Raw genomic sequence first — 18870 nt, 5'->3', positions numbered from 1 at the left:
GAGTGTGACCCAAAGCTATGACCCAGAAAGCAGAACTGGTGACACTTCCTGTTGTGTCTTGTCACAAATTGATCTGGGGAGTCCCCGACTGCTGGAAAACAAGCTTCATGACATCTAGGTGAAGGGACCATTCATGCCAATCTGAGAAGGATCTGCTGAGGTGATCTGCTAACTCCTTTTGTGCTTCTGGTATGTAGGAGGCCTCTAGGTGAATCAAGTGGGCTAAGCAAAGATCCCACAACTGAACTGCCTCCCTGCTCTATATCATGATATAGAACAGGAATATAGAACATAGCTGTCGTATTGTATATTAGAACAGATACATTTGTGCCTGTAACATGAGGCTGAAATGCCTGACAAGCCAGCGGACTGTCCTGAGCTCCTTAACAGTGATGTGTAGAGACAGCTCTTCCGGGGACCAAAGGCCTTGAGTTCTGAGAGGACCCAAGTGAGCTCCCTAGCCTACTGCTGATGCATCTAAGACTGGGGACAGCGATGGGCAGGACAGTGAATCATAGAATAGCAGGGTTAAAAGGGACCTCAAGAGGTCATCTAGTCCAACCCCCTGCTCAAAGCAGGACCTATTCCCAACTAAATCATCCCAGCCAGGGTTTTGTCAAGCCTGACCTCAAAAACCTCTAAGAAAGGAGATTCCACTACCTCCCTAGGTAATCCATTCCAGTGCTTCATCACCCTCCTAGTGAAAAAGTTTTTCCTAATATCCAACCTAAACTTCCCCCACTGCAACTTGAGACCATTACTCCTTGTTCTGTCATCAGGTACCACTGAGAACAGTCTAGATCCATCCCCTTTGGAACCCCCTTTTAGGTAGTTGAAAGCAGCTATCAAATCCCCCCTCATTCTTCTCTTCTGCAGACTAAACAATCCCAGTTCCTTCAGCCTCTCCTCATAAGTCATGTGCTCCAGCCCCCTAATCATTTTTGTTGCCCTCCACTGGACTCTTTCCAATTTTTCCACATCCTTCTTGTAGCGTGGGGCTCAAAACTGGACACACTACTCCAGATGAGGCCTCACCAATGTCGAACAGAGGGGAATGATCATGTCCCTCGATCTGCTGGCAATGCCCCTACTTATACAGCCCAAAATGCCGTTGGCCTTCTTGGCAAGAAGGGCACACTGTTGACTCATATCCAGCTTCTCATCCACTGTAACCCCTAGGTCCTTTTCTGCAGAACTGCTTCCTAACCATTCAGTCCCTAGTCTGTAACAATGAATGGGATTCTTCCATCCTAACTGCAGGACTCTGCACTTGTCCTTGTTGAACCTCTTCCATGGATGGGTCATCCTGTGAGAACAAGATGCCCCCACAAACTATCATTGGGTCCTGCCACCAACTGAGTAAGGCAAGAACCGGGGAAAGAATCATAAGGACCACATCCACATGGTAGCAGTTTGGTAGCTACACTGAAACCAGCGACGCCTGGAGTGGTCTAAAATGTAGCCTCGGGTACTGCACTAAATAAGTACATGCAGCCGTATGACTCAAAAGTCTCAGGCAACTCCAAGCCGTCATCATCAGGTGATCCTTGAAGTAGATTATGAGCACCATAATTACTTGGGAGCGCCCTTCTGGGAGAAAGGCTCTGGCTTGGACAGAGTCGAGCACTGCCCCGATAAATTCTATCCTCGGTACTAGAGTAGGGGTAGATTTCTGCATATTTATAAGTAAACCCATGTCCTGGAAGGTCGACTGGATGAGTTGTATGCTGGACTCCACTTGAGCCCTGGTCTGTTCTCTGACCAGCCCCTTGCCTCCTCAAGAAGGCCACTACAACTGCCATGCACTTTGTAAATACTCATGGGGCAGCCGACAGGCCGAAGGGGAGAACGGCGAATTGGTATTGCATGTGATCCATGACAAATCTGAGGAACCTTCTGTGTCCCTGAAAAATCAAGATGTGAAAATAGGCATCTCTCAAATCGAGGGGGGCATACCTGTCTCCTGGACCCAGGGAGGGGATGATGGAAGCCAAGGAGACCATGCAGAACTTCAGCTTCTTGAGGTAACTTAAGTTGGCACAGCTTGAAGATAGGTCTGAGACCTCCCTTGGCTTTTGGGATTAGGAAATAATGGGAACAGAACCCCAACCCCTTAGATTCCATGGATCCTATTCCATGGCTCACACCCATAGGAGTGACTGTACCTCCTGGGCCAGAAGTTTCTCATCAGAGGGGTCCATGAAGAGGGACCAGGGAGGATGGGGGTGTAAGAACTGAACTGGATGGTATCTCTCAGTTCCATCATGCTCAGAACCCAAAGATCCAATATGGGACCATACCCAGAGGAAGTGGGACAAGTGGTCTGCAAAACAAAGGGTAAGCTGGATCCAAGATTTCTAACATGGGTAAGGCATCCTTGAGCACCCCATCAAAATGCCTGCTTAGAGTATCCCAAATGTGCGGGAGGAACAGGCATTGATGTCGAGGATGGCATGGGTGAAGGCCTATACCTGAAGCCCTTACTCCTCTTCCTCTGATCCACCAGCTCGGCAGGACTAAGGAAGGATCAGGAGGATTGCTGGGGCTTATAATGCTTTCTCGAAGTCACCAAGGTGTATAAGCCCAGGGATTAAGAGTAGCCCTGGAATCCTTGAGGCCATGGAGCTTGGAGTCTGTCTGCTCTGAGAAGAGCTAAGTGCCCTCAAAGGGATGGTCCTGGAGGCTCTCCTGAACCTTATGTGGGAGGCCCAAGGATCAGAGCCAAGAACTCCTATGCATGACCTCTGCATAGGCCAGGGACCAGGCAGCCAAATCCACAGCATCCAGGATGGTTTGCAGGGAAGTCCTTGCTATCAGTTTCCCCTCCTCAACCAAAGAGAACTCCCTTCTGGCTTCTTTGGGCATGAATCTTTAAACTTTAACACAGAGTCCCATGTGTTAAAGTCAAATCTTCTCAGGAACTCTTGATGGTTAGTGATCCTGAGCTGCAAACCCCTAGTCGAGTAGACACTCCTCCCAAACAGGTCTACTCCTTTGCTTTGGGGGTCCCCCCTTCTAGCCCCTGCTGCTCTTGCTCACTGGCAACAGAGACCAACAAGCATGCCGGGGAGTGAAGAGGGGGAAATGGGTATACAAAAATTCATCTCTCTGAGCTGGGACAAAATACTTCTTCTCGGCCTTCTTGGCCATGGGTTGTAGGCATGCCTGGGTCTGCCACAGGGCCTTTATTGGGTCCATGATGGCCTTGCTGAGAGGAAGGACCATTCTTGACAGGCCCACGGCAGTCAAGATCTCCACCAAAGAGTAAGAGGACTGCTTAACCTCCTCCACCTGAATGCCCAGGTTTTGAGCCACTCTTTTGTGACTCTCCTGATGGGCTTCAGTTGTCGTGGGAGGGCGATAAGTCTGCTCCTGCCACGGCCTCATCAGGGGAAGAAGATGAGGAAGCGGCCTGAACTAGCAGGAGGCACTGATCCTAGCCTTCAGCACAGGCCAGGTCCTGTGGCGTTGGCTCCTGGTACTCAGCACCAGCCTCAGGAACCCCTGGATTGGGCTCTGATTAAACAAGCGGCAGCACTCTTCCCTCAGAGGCCAACAAAAGAAGCGCCTGAGCAAGGACCCTGCATTGGGGAAAATACCCATGTGTTCCAGAAGAGCCACTGCACAGGCACCTGCTACCGGCTAGAAGGCCAAGCAGTCAACAGCATGTCCTGGCCAATCTCCAGGTAGTGACGACCTGCATTCCGGGGCTGGCTCATAGAGCAGGAGACATATGACCCCACCTCTGACTCTGAGGAGAAGGAGTCTCTGTGCGGAGACCATGAAGGAGCGGTTCCCACCAGTGCCAGCATGGAGAAGATCAGGATGGGGCCATCATAGCCAGTTTCCCTTTAGAGGGTACCGAGGGCCTCGGTATCAAGCTGCAAACAACAGTCACAGTCTCTTCTGCACCCTGGTACAGACACCACTGACTGTTGTACTACCAGTGACATCAGCACCAATAGCGAGAGCAAGTCTCTAGCCTCAGCAAAAGCCTCCGGGATGGGTGGCACCGCCAAAGTGCCTGTACCATGCTGTCCCTCTGGTACAGATGGATCGTCCAGTGCTGGGCTCAACAGTGCCTGCAAAGGGGCTGGAGTTAACTGTGCCAGCTGAGCTGCTGGAGCCCGGAGTGGCCCGACGTGGGTTGCACTTTGCGCTAGTCTCCATGCCTGGCCATCTTCAGGGTTGGGGAACATCCTCACTTGGCAGGCATCGTCTTTGTTTTTTCCTTGGCACTGGAGATGGTGAACAGTGCCAAGATTCCCAGACAGTGGGAGGCATGCGCCTCACTGACACCGAGGTGCTCGGTGCGGAGTCTGAATGGTCCAGGTCGGGGGGGGAGGGGGGAGTGTCTGAGTGCTGCTTCCATCAAGATGGACTTCAGCCTAGCATCCTGATCCTTTTTAGTACGGGGTTTGAAGTCCCTGCAAATCTTGCAGCGCATCCAAACGTGAGTTTTCACCAAGCACTTAAGGCAACCGGACTGCGGGTCATTCAGAGGTATAGCCTTTCTGCAGGAGGCATATGGCTTAAAGCCCAGTAACCGAGGCAGGCCTTGGTACCAGAATGGAGAAAACGTTGCTGATAATGGAGGAAAACTAACTCTAAAAGAAACAACCAACTATGAACAAGAATTATGTACAGAAATACAGAGAAAAAGTCCGCAGAGGAAGACTTGCAAGAGCCAGCATAGACTATTTCCAGCTACCATTATGGGCGGTAAGGAGGAACTGAGGGGGCATGGGGTCAGCAGTGCCCTTTATACTGGCGCTATGGATGTGCAGCCCCAGAGGGTGCCAGAGCCAACCCATCAGATCTCACCAAGGGAAAATTTTCCAATAACTGTGCTCAGAGCGCGCACACACACACACACACACACACACCCCTCTACATTGGAATGGACACGTGTAAGTACTCAAAGAACCACCACCATTCTGTGGTAACGATAACTTTTTGCTCAACATAGTCTGCAACTTCCAGGGGTCCATGGACCACAGGTTGAAGACCACTGTTCTAGGACAATGAAAATCACAATCAGTGAAAAGAAGAAACCTGAGAACCAGTAAGAAGAGAGACCAAGAGTGGCAACCATGGACAAGAAATAAAGAAAAACTTATAATGAGAGATTACTATAAAAGACAGGTGTGATTTTGTTATTCAAATACAAATGCATCATGCCATGGAGCTGGGAAGACAACACATCTCTCTGTAAAGCTTTGCTGTGACTGAGACAGGAATAATGCATTTAGGACTGCACACCAAGTTACATGGAAGATGCGGTCACATTTGAGGGAGTTTAGGGAACAAAATTTATCACTAGGAGGAGCTGAGATGATGAAAAATAAAAAATATACAAATATACACAAAGACAATTGGGACACAGATATAACAGCAGGCTGCAAATATTGAAGGGTGTAAGTACTTAAAAGAAATGTATTTATCTGGGTGGGTTTAACGGTACTAATAGCCTAAAACGAAGAAAAGGAAAAGTTGTATTGAATTTTAGGGGATCATGGGGGGGGGGAAGAGGGAGAAGGAGGGAGAAAAGAACAGTGTTCTTTCTCAAGGCAAACAGGAGTAGTTCCATCATGTACCACACCTACAATTACAGAATTTTCCTACTGTGTGGACTTATTGAGCTATGACAGGCATGGAGCAGATGAACCAACATATCTTCTACACCTCTAGTTTCTACGATGCATGCCAAAACATGGACTTTTAGGTTCTGCCTTTCATGTCATAATTCATGGTATCAGTAATACAATGCTTAATTAAGGAATACAACTAAATACAAGCAGTGATGTTGTAACTTACAGCAGGGGAAAAATAAGAATGAGAATAAGTCTTTCAAGCAATTACCTCCGTGTTCAGCAAACTTCGGGTTGGAGAGGATCATCTTGCAAAACTTGAGCCCATTTTTGTATTGTTTTTGTTCGTAACATTTCTAGAAAAAAAAAAAGAGGGTCAGATTATACTACTGAAAGTGCTTTTAAAACAGAGTAGTCCATCAAAATAGACTAATACAAAATAATTCATCAGATCCTTCAGTGACTAATTAAAATTCTGTTTAATTCTGCTTCTTTGACACTTTGTACGTTGTTTCTCTTAGATAGTCAGGGAAGTGCCTGCATGTGTTTGGACATTGCATATCATTAAGGGTGCTACCAGAATACAAAATAGGTTTTTGGAAAGTAATATGATCGGGTGTAGCTATAGTATTCCCATGGGTACAGGAACGGCAAGTAGGAGTGTGGATGGATTTTGATGTGGAAGAGAGTTTATAGATTCCCAATTATTCACTGACAAAAAACATCATTAACAAAGAGTTAATGCTACCTAGGAGTATCTTGTGCCCTTCTAGAACACTTAGTTAATCAAAACACAAACTTCTGAAAGCCAAGAAACAGAGTTCAAATATAGATGGTGATGCAACCTTAACTCTGCCCCCTTAGAGCTGGCAATAACTACCAAGAATTACTGCAGCTGCATCCAGTGTGTTAGGTGGAGTTATGCCAAATGGTAGAGGCATTAGCTAATCACAGGTCTTCTAAACAGCACTGTGATGGAGGGACCATGCCTCTCTGGAGGGCACTGAGCTTTTCTCCTGAACCCCAGGTGAGAGATCAAAGGAAAAAGCTGCACGTTACCTTGAGAGAGCCAATATGCCTCATTTCAATGCTATGATGTTTGTTGTGCCAGTAGCTGGCCAACAGGGGTCTTCTTGCCATGGGGACTGTAGACAGATAGGTTAGAGATGAGTGTTGTCTGCTTAACGATGGGCAAGTGAAAGTATAATGCTAAGTGGCATCATGTACATAAGGGCAAAGACTATAAAATTTAGTAGAAGCTATGATATTCATTCTGTGGAGTAGGCTAATTATTTAAGCGAAGGACTGGTGTAAGTAGCTCCTGTTCAGAACAATGCAGAGGCAGAGTGCAAGTATGGGTGTACTGAAGCAACACAGAGCGGGCAGAGTCATGATTGTGTGGGCATGTACCTTCATTTTATTTCCTGGGAAGATGCACAGGGATCGGGGGGGGGGGTGGGGGGTAGGAGTTCTCTTTGCAGGGATGTTGGGATCAGGGACAACTGTTGAGTGGGATAGTTACTGCCTGAAAACTACCACTGTTGCATATCCTGGAAATGCATCCCAATGGTCACCTCAGGGTGAAGACGATAGTAGACCAATACTGCTACATTTTGGGAATGTTTCTGTGGAAGTGCGTAGGAGGGAAACAAAGCAGGAAGAGATTCGGGCATTTTAAACAAACACCCTGTTCCTGATTTTAGTTCCACTGATTTTACCTATAATAATTATCTCGCAAAAGCCTGGAGTATCAGAAAACAAGAATTCCAGTCTCCAGTTCATATTGATTAACAAAGTCCAAGTCAAGGTTTCCACCATTTAGGATTTGATTAAAGACTGGGCTATCAAAACCCAGTGGGACAAAACTGTATGGCATCCAGCTGTTAACATCCATATTCAGTGGAGCATGAACCAAGGGCGGGGGGGGGGGGGGGGGGCGAGTCTCACCAGAGGTACAAGTCCCCCCCCCACCCCTTAAAATTGGATTGAATATAGCATGTCCATCTTGTACAAGATCCTGAACAGCAGAAGAATAAAGCCAGTTCTGATTTAAGTGACCCCAATGCACCCAAGACTTACTATGTGGAAGGACAGATTTGTTTACTCCACAGTAACATCTGCCAAATTTTAATCTGTGGAATTGTTTCATGTCATAGATAGCCAAAGCTAGTTCTACTTGGTGAATGATTTGAGTACTTTCTGTTTGGAGGAAATTGTGATTTAATGATAAAGAATGTACAGATTTGGATCTAACTGTCTCCATTTGTAAAGGCAGGGCAACATCTTAGGAGGAGGAAACAAATGCTTTACTTTGTGCTGCAACTTGGGCCATGACTGACGGTCAGTGGAGATGTAATGGACCCACTGCTAATGGGGATTGTCAATGCTTCCCTTAAAGAAGGCAGGCTACCAGCTTCAATTAAAGAAACATTGATACAGTGTATCCTCAAGAATTTATCATCCCATGTCTATATATCCCTGTGGAGTTAGAAGTTAATTATGGTTAAGATCATTCTCAATATCTAGATGCTTCCAATTTCTTTCACCACAGACCTACACTGGTGCAAATGTTACTCCTGGTGCAATTCTGTATTATTCATTGAGAGCAACTGGTATCTTTAAAAAAAAAGAAAACAAAACACACCTCAAGTTTGATCACGTCATGAAACCTGTCTTGCACATTGAGCGAATGAAATTCACAAACACACTCAATCACAGAATTTAAAAATCTAATTGAAGAACTGAATGAAAAGGACTCCCCCCCCCCCCCGCTTATTTACCATTTCACTGCACAGTTTGATGGCTCTTAAGAGATAAAGTTATTTCCCATTTTTTCAAGCTCCTGGAACCAGTAAAATTATTTATGGAGGAGAAGCACAGAATACACTCCGAGCTTACAGATCCTGGGTGGGTTCTAGATTTGGCATTTCTTGCAGACACGCTGCTGCATTTGGATAAACTAAGAGTGGACTTACAAGGAAAATTCCAGTTGCTGTCTGATCCAGTGCAAAGTGAATTTGCGTTCATGAACTAACTGCAGTTGTTTCACAGACAAATGCTTGAGGTAGAGCTTACGCTTTCCCTCAATGTCACAACTTCAAGCCAGATCAAAAGAAGATGCAGCAGAACCCCTAAAATGGAGCACAACTAGATATGTGAGCGTGATTAAAGATCTTAAGAATAGTTTTTAGGAAAGATTCCAAGATTTGCAGCGGAAAAGACCTCAATTCACATTTCTGATTGACCCTTTTAGTACTGAAGCTGACTGTCTGAACTCCCTTTAGTCACTGATGAAGCAACTTCCCAGATGGAAACAACAGAACTTTTGGAAAATGACAGATTGAAATCTGTTCAGAAGATACAGGGGCATCCTTACTTTCTGGAAATCTGTACCAAAGGACAAATACCCCAACATCAGAGGTGCAGCCCTAAAATTAATCTCGATGTTTGCCTCGACCTCTCTTTGTGAGTCTGTTTTCTCAACACTCAAACATGTCCAAGCACCAAACCATTTTGACAGACAGCCACTTAAGAGAACTGCTGCGTGTGAGCACAAGTAAACACAAACCAAACTTTAAGGGAATTGTTGAAAGCAAGGATTGCCAGAAGTCCCACTAAATAAAAGGATAAGTTTTTATTATTATTGTTGACTATGTATAAAATACACACTATCAAATTATATGATGATGTGTGTACGTACACACACACACACACACACTACATATTACTGTGGCTCTTTGGCAATGTACATTGGTAAATTCTGGCTCCTTCTCAGGCTCAAATTGGCTACCCCTGTTCTAGCCTGAATTCAGACTTGGGGCATTACCATCTACCCATAGGCTCTGAAATGCACTTGAAATTGTATGCGACATTCCCATGAACTTCAAGGGACAAGTACTTGTCACACAGTGCACTAGTATTGGGTGTGCTCTCCACAGGCAGATTAAACTTCTGTCCTGGACATCAAACTCAGGAATAGACACAGCATGTTTCTTAAACCCAGTTTGAGGATCAGGGCCAGGTATTGTTCCCAAAGATCCTGAGGCAGATGGGAAAAAGGGAATTTAAGTTATCTCTATACCTAAACTATACTACTGATCTAAGGACTATTTATTTGAGAAAATATTTCTGTATTAAAGTTTAGAAGTCTGACAGCTACGAGAGAGGGCCCTTTGTGTTTGCTAAAGAGGGAGCAAGGGAACTAAGGTGACTGGAGAATGCCCTGAGTGTCACATGAGGGTGCTTGCATTTCCCATGACACTCTGAAAGAGGTTTCCACATGGTCACTACTAGTGGAAAAGTCTCACGGTTGGAAATGTACATATATCCTCAGACTCCTATTGGATACTGCAAGATGTGAGTTATACCAGCCTGAGGTATAGGACTTCAAGGCCTGGACCACTGTCAAAATGGCACTTTTGATCTGAAAAAACAGTGTCTACTTTTACTGTTACTGTTAGATATATTGTGAACTAGAAGGACTAAGAATTCCAGGTTTCTAAGGATAACTAGCATCTGTTTCTAGCCATAACAGTTCACAGTGCATGAAAATTCACATCATGTCGACATCCCTGTGTCATTTCATCCCCTGTACACACACACGTGCGCAAACTTCCCTTGTTCCTAGTGGGTGCTCGACCCCCACAGCCCCTGGCCCCGCCCCTGCACCACCCCACCCCCATTCCACCCTCTTCCCCCAAGTTCCCGCCCCACCTCTTCTCCGCCTCCTCCCCTGAACGCACCGCATCCCCACTCCTCCCCTTCCGTCACCGGAAGTCCTAAGCACCAAACAGCTGTTAGGCGGCGGGGCAGTGGGAAGCACTGGGAGGGAGGATGAGGAGCGGGGATGTGGCATGCTGTGGGGTGTGAGTGTGAGTGTGAGAGAGAGAGAGAGAGAGCGCGCGAGAAGACGAGGAGGGGGGAGCTTGGCTGCCGGTGGGTGCGGAGCACCCATTAATTTTTCCCCGCGGGTTTTCCACCCCCGGAGCACCCACGAGTCGGCACCTATGTTCATACACTTGAACTCTAACCTGATTTAACAGCCAGGATCTTGAGAACTGTTAGAGCTCACACTTCATGCACCACTGAAAGTTTGTAATCTGATCTTCCAAATAGCAGCTAATATCTGAAGATTAATACATATGCTAACAGGGCCAAAATGGAAGTGGTGGCAGTAAAGAAAGTAATTATACCTGAAAAAAAAAAAAAAATTTTTTTTAAAACCATTGATAATTGTGGTTTCCCTCCCTCAAAGAATTTCTGAAGGTGTTAAAGTCGCTGCTAACTTCATAAGTAATTCCTGTTTTATGAGCCAAGAACTGAAACAGGCCAATTAAATAGATAAAAATATTTAAAGGATCAAGCCTAGTATCTTTATTTACAGTATCTATATTGCATCTTGCATTCTGCATCAAAGATGCAATGTAAGAACCACCTTCCTTGGACAACTGAGTTTGCCAGAAGTCAGTCAAACATTTCAAATAGTCGTCTCCTGTGAACAAGCTACATAGCATATATGAAATTACACACATCTGGCTCAATATGATGTGACCGGATGAAACTTTCAATATGCTTAGATGCCAATTATTGGAAATAAAGTGAAATGATGAAAAATAAGTTGTTTTCCTACATCGTTTTGAAAGATCGACAGACCACTGAACCCAATCAACTGGACATTGAGCTCAATTCTAACCCTGAAGCTATTCAAGAGGCTAACCTGATAGCTGCATTGACCAGCCTGCACTTAATTAGTGAGCCCTTCTGTCTGAGCCCTGACATCCTGTGTAAATAGTGACATGCCAGATGACTGACGGGGGGGGAGGGGGGAAGAGGCACCCAGACAAGTTCAGCTACATTTAAGTTGTTGGACAAATAAGTTTATATACTGTACTCTTGAGTTAAAGGGACATCACCAATAAAAATATTAACCAGTAGTATTTTTAACGTCGTATTGACAGGACATGTGAAAGATAACATGGTAATCTATTTTTCAGTTTCCTTTGAGAATCCTGAATTACTTATGGAGGAGCACTTTGTGTATAGTCACAGTTTCTCGGAATGAGTGGGTCTTTCAAACAGCAACAGAGTATACAAAAATTTTGAAAAGGAAAATGAGACTAAAGTCACAAAAGCCAGTAGAGGGGCACGTTACACTTTAGTTCACTTCTTAAACTGACTAAATTCCAAGCTGGTGTCTCTACTGCTTATCTATAATTCTCATAGGCCTCAGTGTTGCATAATACTGACAATTTGAAGAATAAAATGCACAATAAGGCTAGAAGTGGAGAGTCTAAAACCAGAAAGCAGAGATTATTATCCAGAAATAGAAAAAAGCCAAAGTCAATACAAGTATATGGAAGAGGTAGGAAATAACTAGAAACTAAATGAGGGTTAATGAAATTGCAGTGAAAGAGGAAACCTGCAGAGACTGTTGGAAACAGTTCTGCCAAAAACTTCCAAACCACTTTTTAACCACCATATCTTTTTTCTGGGGGCTTCACCTGGTGGTATGTGCTTAGAGCAGGGGTCGGCAACCTACGGCACGCGAACCGATTTTGAGTGGCACGCTGCCTGCCCGGTGAGAGGAGGAGGAGGAGGAGGAGGGGCCGGAAAGCGCCACGCTGGGGGAAGAGCAGCCCACTCAGCCCCCCCGCCCACCGCTCTCCCCTGTGGGGTCAGGAGGCAGAAGCTTGGTCTTGCGGCAGCCAAGCTTCCCTCCTCCCCCGCTTCTTCCCACAGGTTGGTGCATTCCAGCCCCTCCTCCTCCCTCTCCCTGCCCAGGATGGCCCTTGCGAGGAGGAGGGGGAAGAGCGGCAGCGTGCACACAGCTCCGTAGAGCAGGCAGAGAGAGGTAGGGACGGGCCTGGGGGAAGGGGATGGAACAGGGCATATCCCTCCCAGCCCCCTGCCATGAGCCGCTCAGGGCAAGGGGCTGGGAGCACCCCCACGAGCCGAGCACAGCAGCCCTCTGCCCTGACCCCCCGCACACACAGCCCATCCCTCTGCCCTGCACCCCCACAGCCCATCCCTCTGCCCTGAACCCCCCCCCAAACACCCAGCCTTCTGCCCTGCACCTCTACCCACACCCCAGCCCGCTGCCCTGACCTCGAGTCGCCCCGCTCAGCCCACTGCAGGCCTAGGTGAACAGAACCCCAAGCTGGAAGCGGGCTGAGCAGGCTGGCGGCGTAAGATCAGCATTTTAATTTAATTTTAAATGAAGCTTCTTAAACATTTTGAAAACCTTGTTTACTTTACATACAATAGTTTAGTTATATAATATAGACTTATAGAGAGAGACCTTTTAAAAAACGTTAACATGTATTACCGGCACGCGAAACTTTAAATTAAAGAGAATAAATGAAGACTCGGCACACCACTTCTGAAAGGTTGCCTACCCCTGGCTTAGAGACTGTGCTGAATGCAGATATTCTAGTCACAAATACATACTGTTCACAGACAATGGAGAAACATTAGTGTACTGACATGACAAATTTTTAAGAGTTCCAACATGAAATGACAATTTACAAGTAGAGCTTGCTTCATGGAGCACTTGTTTGGTAGTGTCTGTTTTAGATGTGTGTCTAACAAAAAGTATATAAAAGTTGTCTTAGACTTTAGGAGACTGCACAGTGATCTCCCACCTCTGTGCAGCCAGTGGTGTAGGCTCCCCAATGCCATGCTGGAACCTCCACATTTGTTTGTCAAATAACATTTGCAGAATTTTAAAATATTTGTGCAGAATTTTAATTTTTTTGGCACAGAATGCCCTCAGCAGTAGCTAATAAAACTAATAGTGGACTTTGACTACTTGCATCTAAACTGGACAAAGTCACCACCTGACAAGTTTCAGCAATTTCTCAACCATTTAAACAACTGCTTCTTCATACAATTCTACAGCATACAAATGAATAGTTTCTCCCCCTTAGGGCTTGTCTACATAGAAAAATTAACTTCTATAATTATACTAGTATAACTCCAAGTGGATTCTATTATTTACAACAGAGGCCTTTTTAGATTTAGCTTAATTCCCTGTTGAAGCAAATTAAGCTAAACTGAAAAAAGGCCACTGTTATTGCAAATTATAGCATCCACATGGTAAGTTACACTGATAACTATACTGGTATAGCAATGCTGGTAAAATTTCCCAAAGTAGACAACCTAGGTAACATAGGAATTGGTTCAAGTAGTAACCATAGTTGAACCATTACATAACTATGACTGATTCAGTATGTGCAGAGAAATTCTACCAAAAACTAGTACTGTGAAATGAAACTTTAGGGGATTAAAAAAGAAAGAGAAAAGAGAAAGCAGTAACAAAACAGCAAAAAATGAATAAATAAAAATCACAGGTCAAGTGAAGAACCCAAAATTCTGACCAGTTAAATGTCAACTGACCAGCTCTTATTTGAGCTCCATCAAATACTCTATCAAGAATGCCCTGATGTAGGTATTGTGGTGCTATTTTTTCAGAACTTCATTTAATTGTGTTTCACATTTTTCTCTGTTAAAATAATGCAATTAAGTAACTTTTCTGTAATTAGGCATAAGTAAGATCTCAGGTTGTGCTTACCGGAGACCATAAAGTCTTACTCTTTTTTTGTTGTAGTTACTGTACTAATAAATTAGTGCTTTAAAATAACCTGACCATTGACACTATTTGATCCATCACTGACCAAATGTTTTTGGATAGGTCACATGTGCAACCCTAGACTCTGCAAAGAGGGTACTTGAATACCAGAGTTGCAGAAGAAATACATATGCAGAAACAGAGGAAGTATGGAAGACAAGGACACGACGCAGTATGGTTAAATGACAAGGTTCAAGGATGTTATCTGAGCCAAAGATATATCCTCCAGAATATGGAACTCCAACTCAGTAGCGTAGCTGGGGGCGGGGGGGAGGGGGGGGGGGAGCAGGGCAACAGCCGCTCCCCCACTGAGCACAAGTGGCATCTTTTTAATTTTACTCACTTAGGAGCAGAAAAAAAAAAAGGCGCCACCCACTGCGGCGCTTTTACTGACAGGGGGCGCTCTGGGTCTTTGGCGGCGGGCCCTTCACTAGCTCCGGGTGTCTTCAGCGGCACTGAAGTTTCATCGCTGAAATTCCGCCGAAGACCTGCTGAGCGAATGAAGGTCCCACCACCGAAGTACCGAAGACCCAGAGCGCCACCCAGTCGGTAAAAGTGCTGCAGCCGGTGGCGCCTTCCCCCCCACCCCTGCTCCCCCTGTTCTCTCCAACTCAAGTGAATCCTACATAACAGGGGTGACCAACCTTTCAGAACTGGTGTGCCGAGTCTTCATTTATTGACTCTAATTTAAGGTTTCGCGTGCCAATAATACATTTTAACGTTTTTAGAAGGTCTCTTTCTATAAGTCTATAATATATAACTAAGCTCCTGTTGTATGTAAAGTAAATAACATTTTTAAAATGTTTAAGAAGCTTCACTTAAAATTAAATTAAAATGCAGAGCACCCCGGACCGGTTGCCAGGACCCGGGCAGTGTGAGTGCCACTGAAAATCAGTACGCGTACCATAGGTTGCCTACCCCTGCTATATAAAGTAGCAAGCTATTGCAGGTAACATAAGATAGATGTCAGGAGGGAATTTGAGAAGAAATGAGTAGTACTAGACCAAAAAGCCCATATACCAAAAGCAGCAGCCTCGGATACAATCCACACATAATACTAGAACAAACAGAGCAATTAACAACAATGACCAAGATACCCTGTAAGAACATTTTTTAACACAACATACACATATTGTTTCTAGGCATATACTAAAATAAAGCCAATTAACAAAATACAAGCTCTGCAGACAATTAATACTTCAAGGAATTAGTTGGAAACAACTGCAAGGATAAAATAGAAAAATAAACACTGGGTAAGAAAAAAAATCAAGTTTTAAAATATCAGTACATTAAGATCAATTGGACAAGTGAATGGCAGCATGTGGATAAGCATTCAGGAAATAATCACTTATTAATCACTGTGTAGATTATCAATTCACCTTTCACAAAAGGCAAACATTCATCCTCACTCCACTGCCATGTTATTTTTATCTGATTATCTATAAGTAGACATTTGAAGATAAAATGGTGGTAATTTGCCTAAAATGCACTTGCCTAAAAATTCTATAAATTTAAAATGTTAATTATACAAGATATATTGGGAAGTGACTGCTACTATGAACTTGTTTGCTCCTAGTAAGAATAATCACCTAACCGTTCTAAAATTAGTAATTTATTTATAGCAAAGAGAGCAAGAGGAGTACTAGATTACTTAGTAAGATGCATACCATAACTATACAGTAAGCAGCAAATTGCTATTAAGAACTATTAAAACTTCAAATCTAAATGCTGCCCAAAGCCAACAAGAGAAACCAATCAAGAAACACCTGCCAGTACACATCAACAGCACACATCTGATCTTAGACACTTAGATTTTTTTTCTTGTTAAGCACTCTGGCCTTGGATAAATTGAACTTATTCCTTTAAAAAAAAAAAAAAATCTTCACTATTGTTAACACCAGTAGTAGCAAGACAGACGCTCTAGGAGCAAATAATGAACCAGTAGTTGCCAGTAGTTTTACCACCATGACGTGTGGACCTCCTCTGAGCAGGTATAGATGACAGGGTAATTTAAAACTCCTGGAGCTTTGTTCACACTAGGGGTAAGTCTATACAGCAGCTGGGAGGTATGATCCCAGCTCATGGAGACATACATGCTTGAGCAGAGCTAGTGTTAGTGCCTAAAAGTCTGGATACAGCAGTATGAGGCTCCAACTAGCTGCCCAAGTAGAACCCTGCAGATATGCACTCTGGTATGCATAGGCTGCAGCTCAGGTTGTGTCACCACAGACACGCAGCAATTTTTAGGAGCCAGCTCGAACAGAGTTTGCACATGTATGTCTACTAGAGTTGCCAATCCTCTTGGTTTCACTGGGAGTCTCCCAGAATTGGGCTCTATCTCCCTGAGGCTAGTGAAGCCAAATGGAGATTTTAGACCACTAAAAGTCGAGCAATGCAGCAGGGCTAAGGCAGGCTAACTCCCTGCACTGGCCCCGCACCACTCCCGAAGTGCCCGGCACATTCGTGCGGCCCCTGGGGGAGGGGGCAGGGGAGACAGGGGGTCTGCACGTGCTGCCCCCCCACACCCAAGTGCCAACTCCGCAGCTCCCATTGGCTGGGAACTACAGCCAATGGGAGCTGCAAGGGTGGTGCCTGCAGGCACAGGCAATGCACAGAGCCCCCTGGTCTCCCCTCCCCCCAGGCCACAGGGATGTGCCAGCCGCTTCTGGGAGTGGTGCAAGGGCAGGTAGGGAGCCTGCCTTAGCCTCACTGCACTGCCGCCTGGGAGCTGCCTGAGGTAAGAGCCTCTCGGCCAGAGCCCACACCCCTCACCCCCTCCTGCACTCCAACCCCCTTCCCCAGCCCTGAGCCCCCTCCTGGAGCCAGCACCCAAAAGCCCCTCCCACACCCCAACCCCCTGCCCCCACCCTGAGCCACTTCCTGCACCTCATACCCCCTACCCCAGCCCCCTCCCAGACCCCACACCCCCTCCCAGAGCCCAATCCCCTGCCCCAGCCCTGAGCCCCCTCCTGCACTCAAACTCCCTCCCAGAGCTTGCACCCCACACCCTGTTCTGTACCCCAACACCCTGCCCCAGGTTCAGCCCCCTCCCATACTCCCAACCCCAGCCCAGAGCCCACAGCCCAACCTCCTGCTCCAGCCCAGTGAAAGTGAATGAGGGTAGGGGAGAGCAAGTGATGGAGAGAGGGAGGAAGGGAGGAGAAGGATGGTGTGAGTGGGGCATAGCCTCAGAGAAAGGGGCAGGGTAAGGGTGTTTGGATTTGTGTGATTAGACAGTTAGCAACCCTAATGTCTATGCAAACTGGGAATCACATCACCCAGCAGCTGTGTAGACACACTCTACAACTCTATTATATCACCCATGGGGCTACACCAAGTGGGATTTTTTTTAATATAATAATTAATACACAGAACAGCCTAAAGGATTTTTTAAAATATTTTTTAAGTAACCTAGACCAAGAAAATATTTCAGACAAACTACAATGGATGACCCAAGAGATGGTTCATTTATAACACAAATTAAACCTAGAGTCCCTGGGCTGACCACTTACACGTTAAAAAAAAAAACCCTTTAATGATGTTGCAGAGAACCCAATTCTGCTTTACTAGGCTGACAGCCATGCGGCTCAATGAAAAAAAATGTTCCTGCATTTTAATGCCTTAAATCTAGTCCCTATATACCACGTGTTCTTGGTCAGTTGCTATCCAAGAGATGGCTGCATTTCAGGGATGAGGTGAACCCCTATACATCAGTTACATTTGTAAAGTGCTTTAGGATCCCCCTTGGAGCTGAGCGTGCTGTATAAGTGTAAGATATTATTATTAGCAACACACCTGAACAGACACCCCGAATTCTAGAGAGGTCTGAAATCTGAACCCAGATCAGGCTTTGACAATTCAGCGGTATGTTTAACATGGGCCAAGCCAAAACCCTAGATCCACGCAACCGAAACTTTTTTTTCCGTGGAGACAGAGAAGGGGGGGGGGGACGCACGCAAGGGGAAAGTGTCTCAAATTTGGTTTCAGACTTTGCAGCCCTCTGTCGTTACCAGTGTTCCCCGGAGACCCCGCGCCCCAGTTAGGAGCGCCCCGCGCTGCTGCCATGGGGAGCGGAGGCGGCTGGGCACAAAGCCGCGCGTCAGCCTGTTTGCTGCGGCCCCGCTACATCCCCCAGCCGGGGGCAGGCGGGCCCCTCATTAGAAGCGGTGCCGGGCCTGCTCTGCCCTGCCCTGGGCTCCCGCCACACAAAGGAAGGAAGCGGACGAGAGCTGCAGCCTAGCCCGCGCCGCTACTCGGCGCACGGGGCCGGGGCCTCGCACCTGCTCCCGGGCCGCAGGGGGAGCGGACTTGACGGGCTGGGAGAGGGCGGGTGTCCCGAGCCGGGGCGGCCTGGCCGAGCGGGGCGGTCACTGACCAGGATCCGCTTGAAGAGGTTGCTCTCCTTGGGCGGCAGCAGCACGGACGGCATGGTGCGCTAGGGCAGCCCGGGCGGTGGGGCGAAGACGCGGCTCCTGCCAGTCGGCTGCGGCGGCTCTTTAACTCATTGGCCTGCGCCGCCCGGCCGGCTCCCCTCAATCACCGCGAGCGAGCGAGCGCGGCCCTTGTGCGCAGCTGCCGGGGAGGCCTCGCTTCCCAACTGACGCTGCAAAATGGCCGCTGGGATCCCCCTTGGCGCAGGCGCAGATCGCGCTC

General features: G+C 46.4%; 1 protein-coding gene across 6 annotated transcripts in view; it reads right to left on the bottom strand.

The window, feature by feature from the left end:
* NAA16 (N-alpha-acetyltransferase 16, NatA auxiliary subunit) overlaps positions 1 to 18837 on the bottom strand; it is a 97434-nt gene extending 78597 nt beyond the window's left edge. For 4 of the 6 annotated variants that reach the window (XM_034758409.1, XM_034758412.1, XM_034758411.1 and 1 more), the window contains exons 1-2: positions 18593 to 18837; positions 5863 to 5947 (exon numbers count right to left, since the gene is read on the bottom strand). In XM_034758409.1, the coding sequence (XP_034614300.1) occupies positions 5863 to 5947; positions 18593 to 18646 (139 nt within the window). In that variant the 5' untranslated portion in view covers positions 18647 to 18837. The remainder of the gene's footprint in view (positions 1 to 5862; positions 5948 to 18592) is intronic. The other 2 variants (XM_034758407.1, XM_034758406.1) reach the window with 2 other exon arrangements.
* Between the last annotated feature and the right edge of the window lie 33 nt (positions 18838 to 18870).

The sequence above is a fragment of the Trachemys scripta genome, chromosome 1, assembly GCF_013100865.1.
Source record: "Trachemys scripta elegans isolate TJP31775 chromosome 1, CAS_Tse_1.0, whole genome shotgun sequence".
NCBI lineage: Eukaryota > Metazoa > Chordata > Testudines > Emydidae > Trachemys > Trachemys scripta.
Note: the sequence above shows the minus strand (reverse complement) of the source record. Positions and strands in the feature narration are given on the sequence as shown.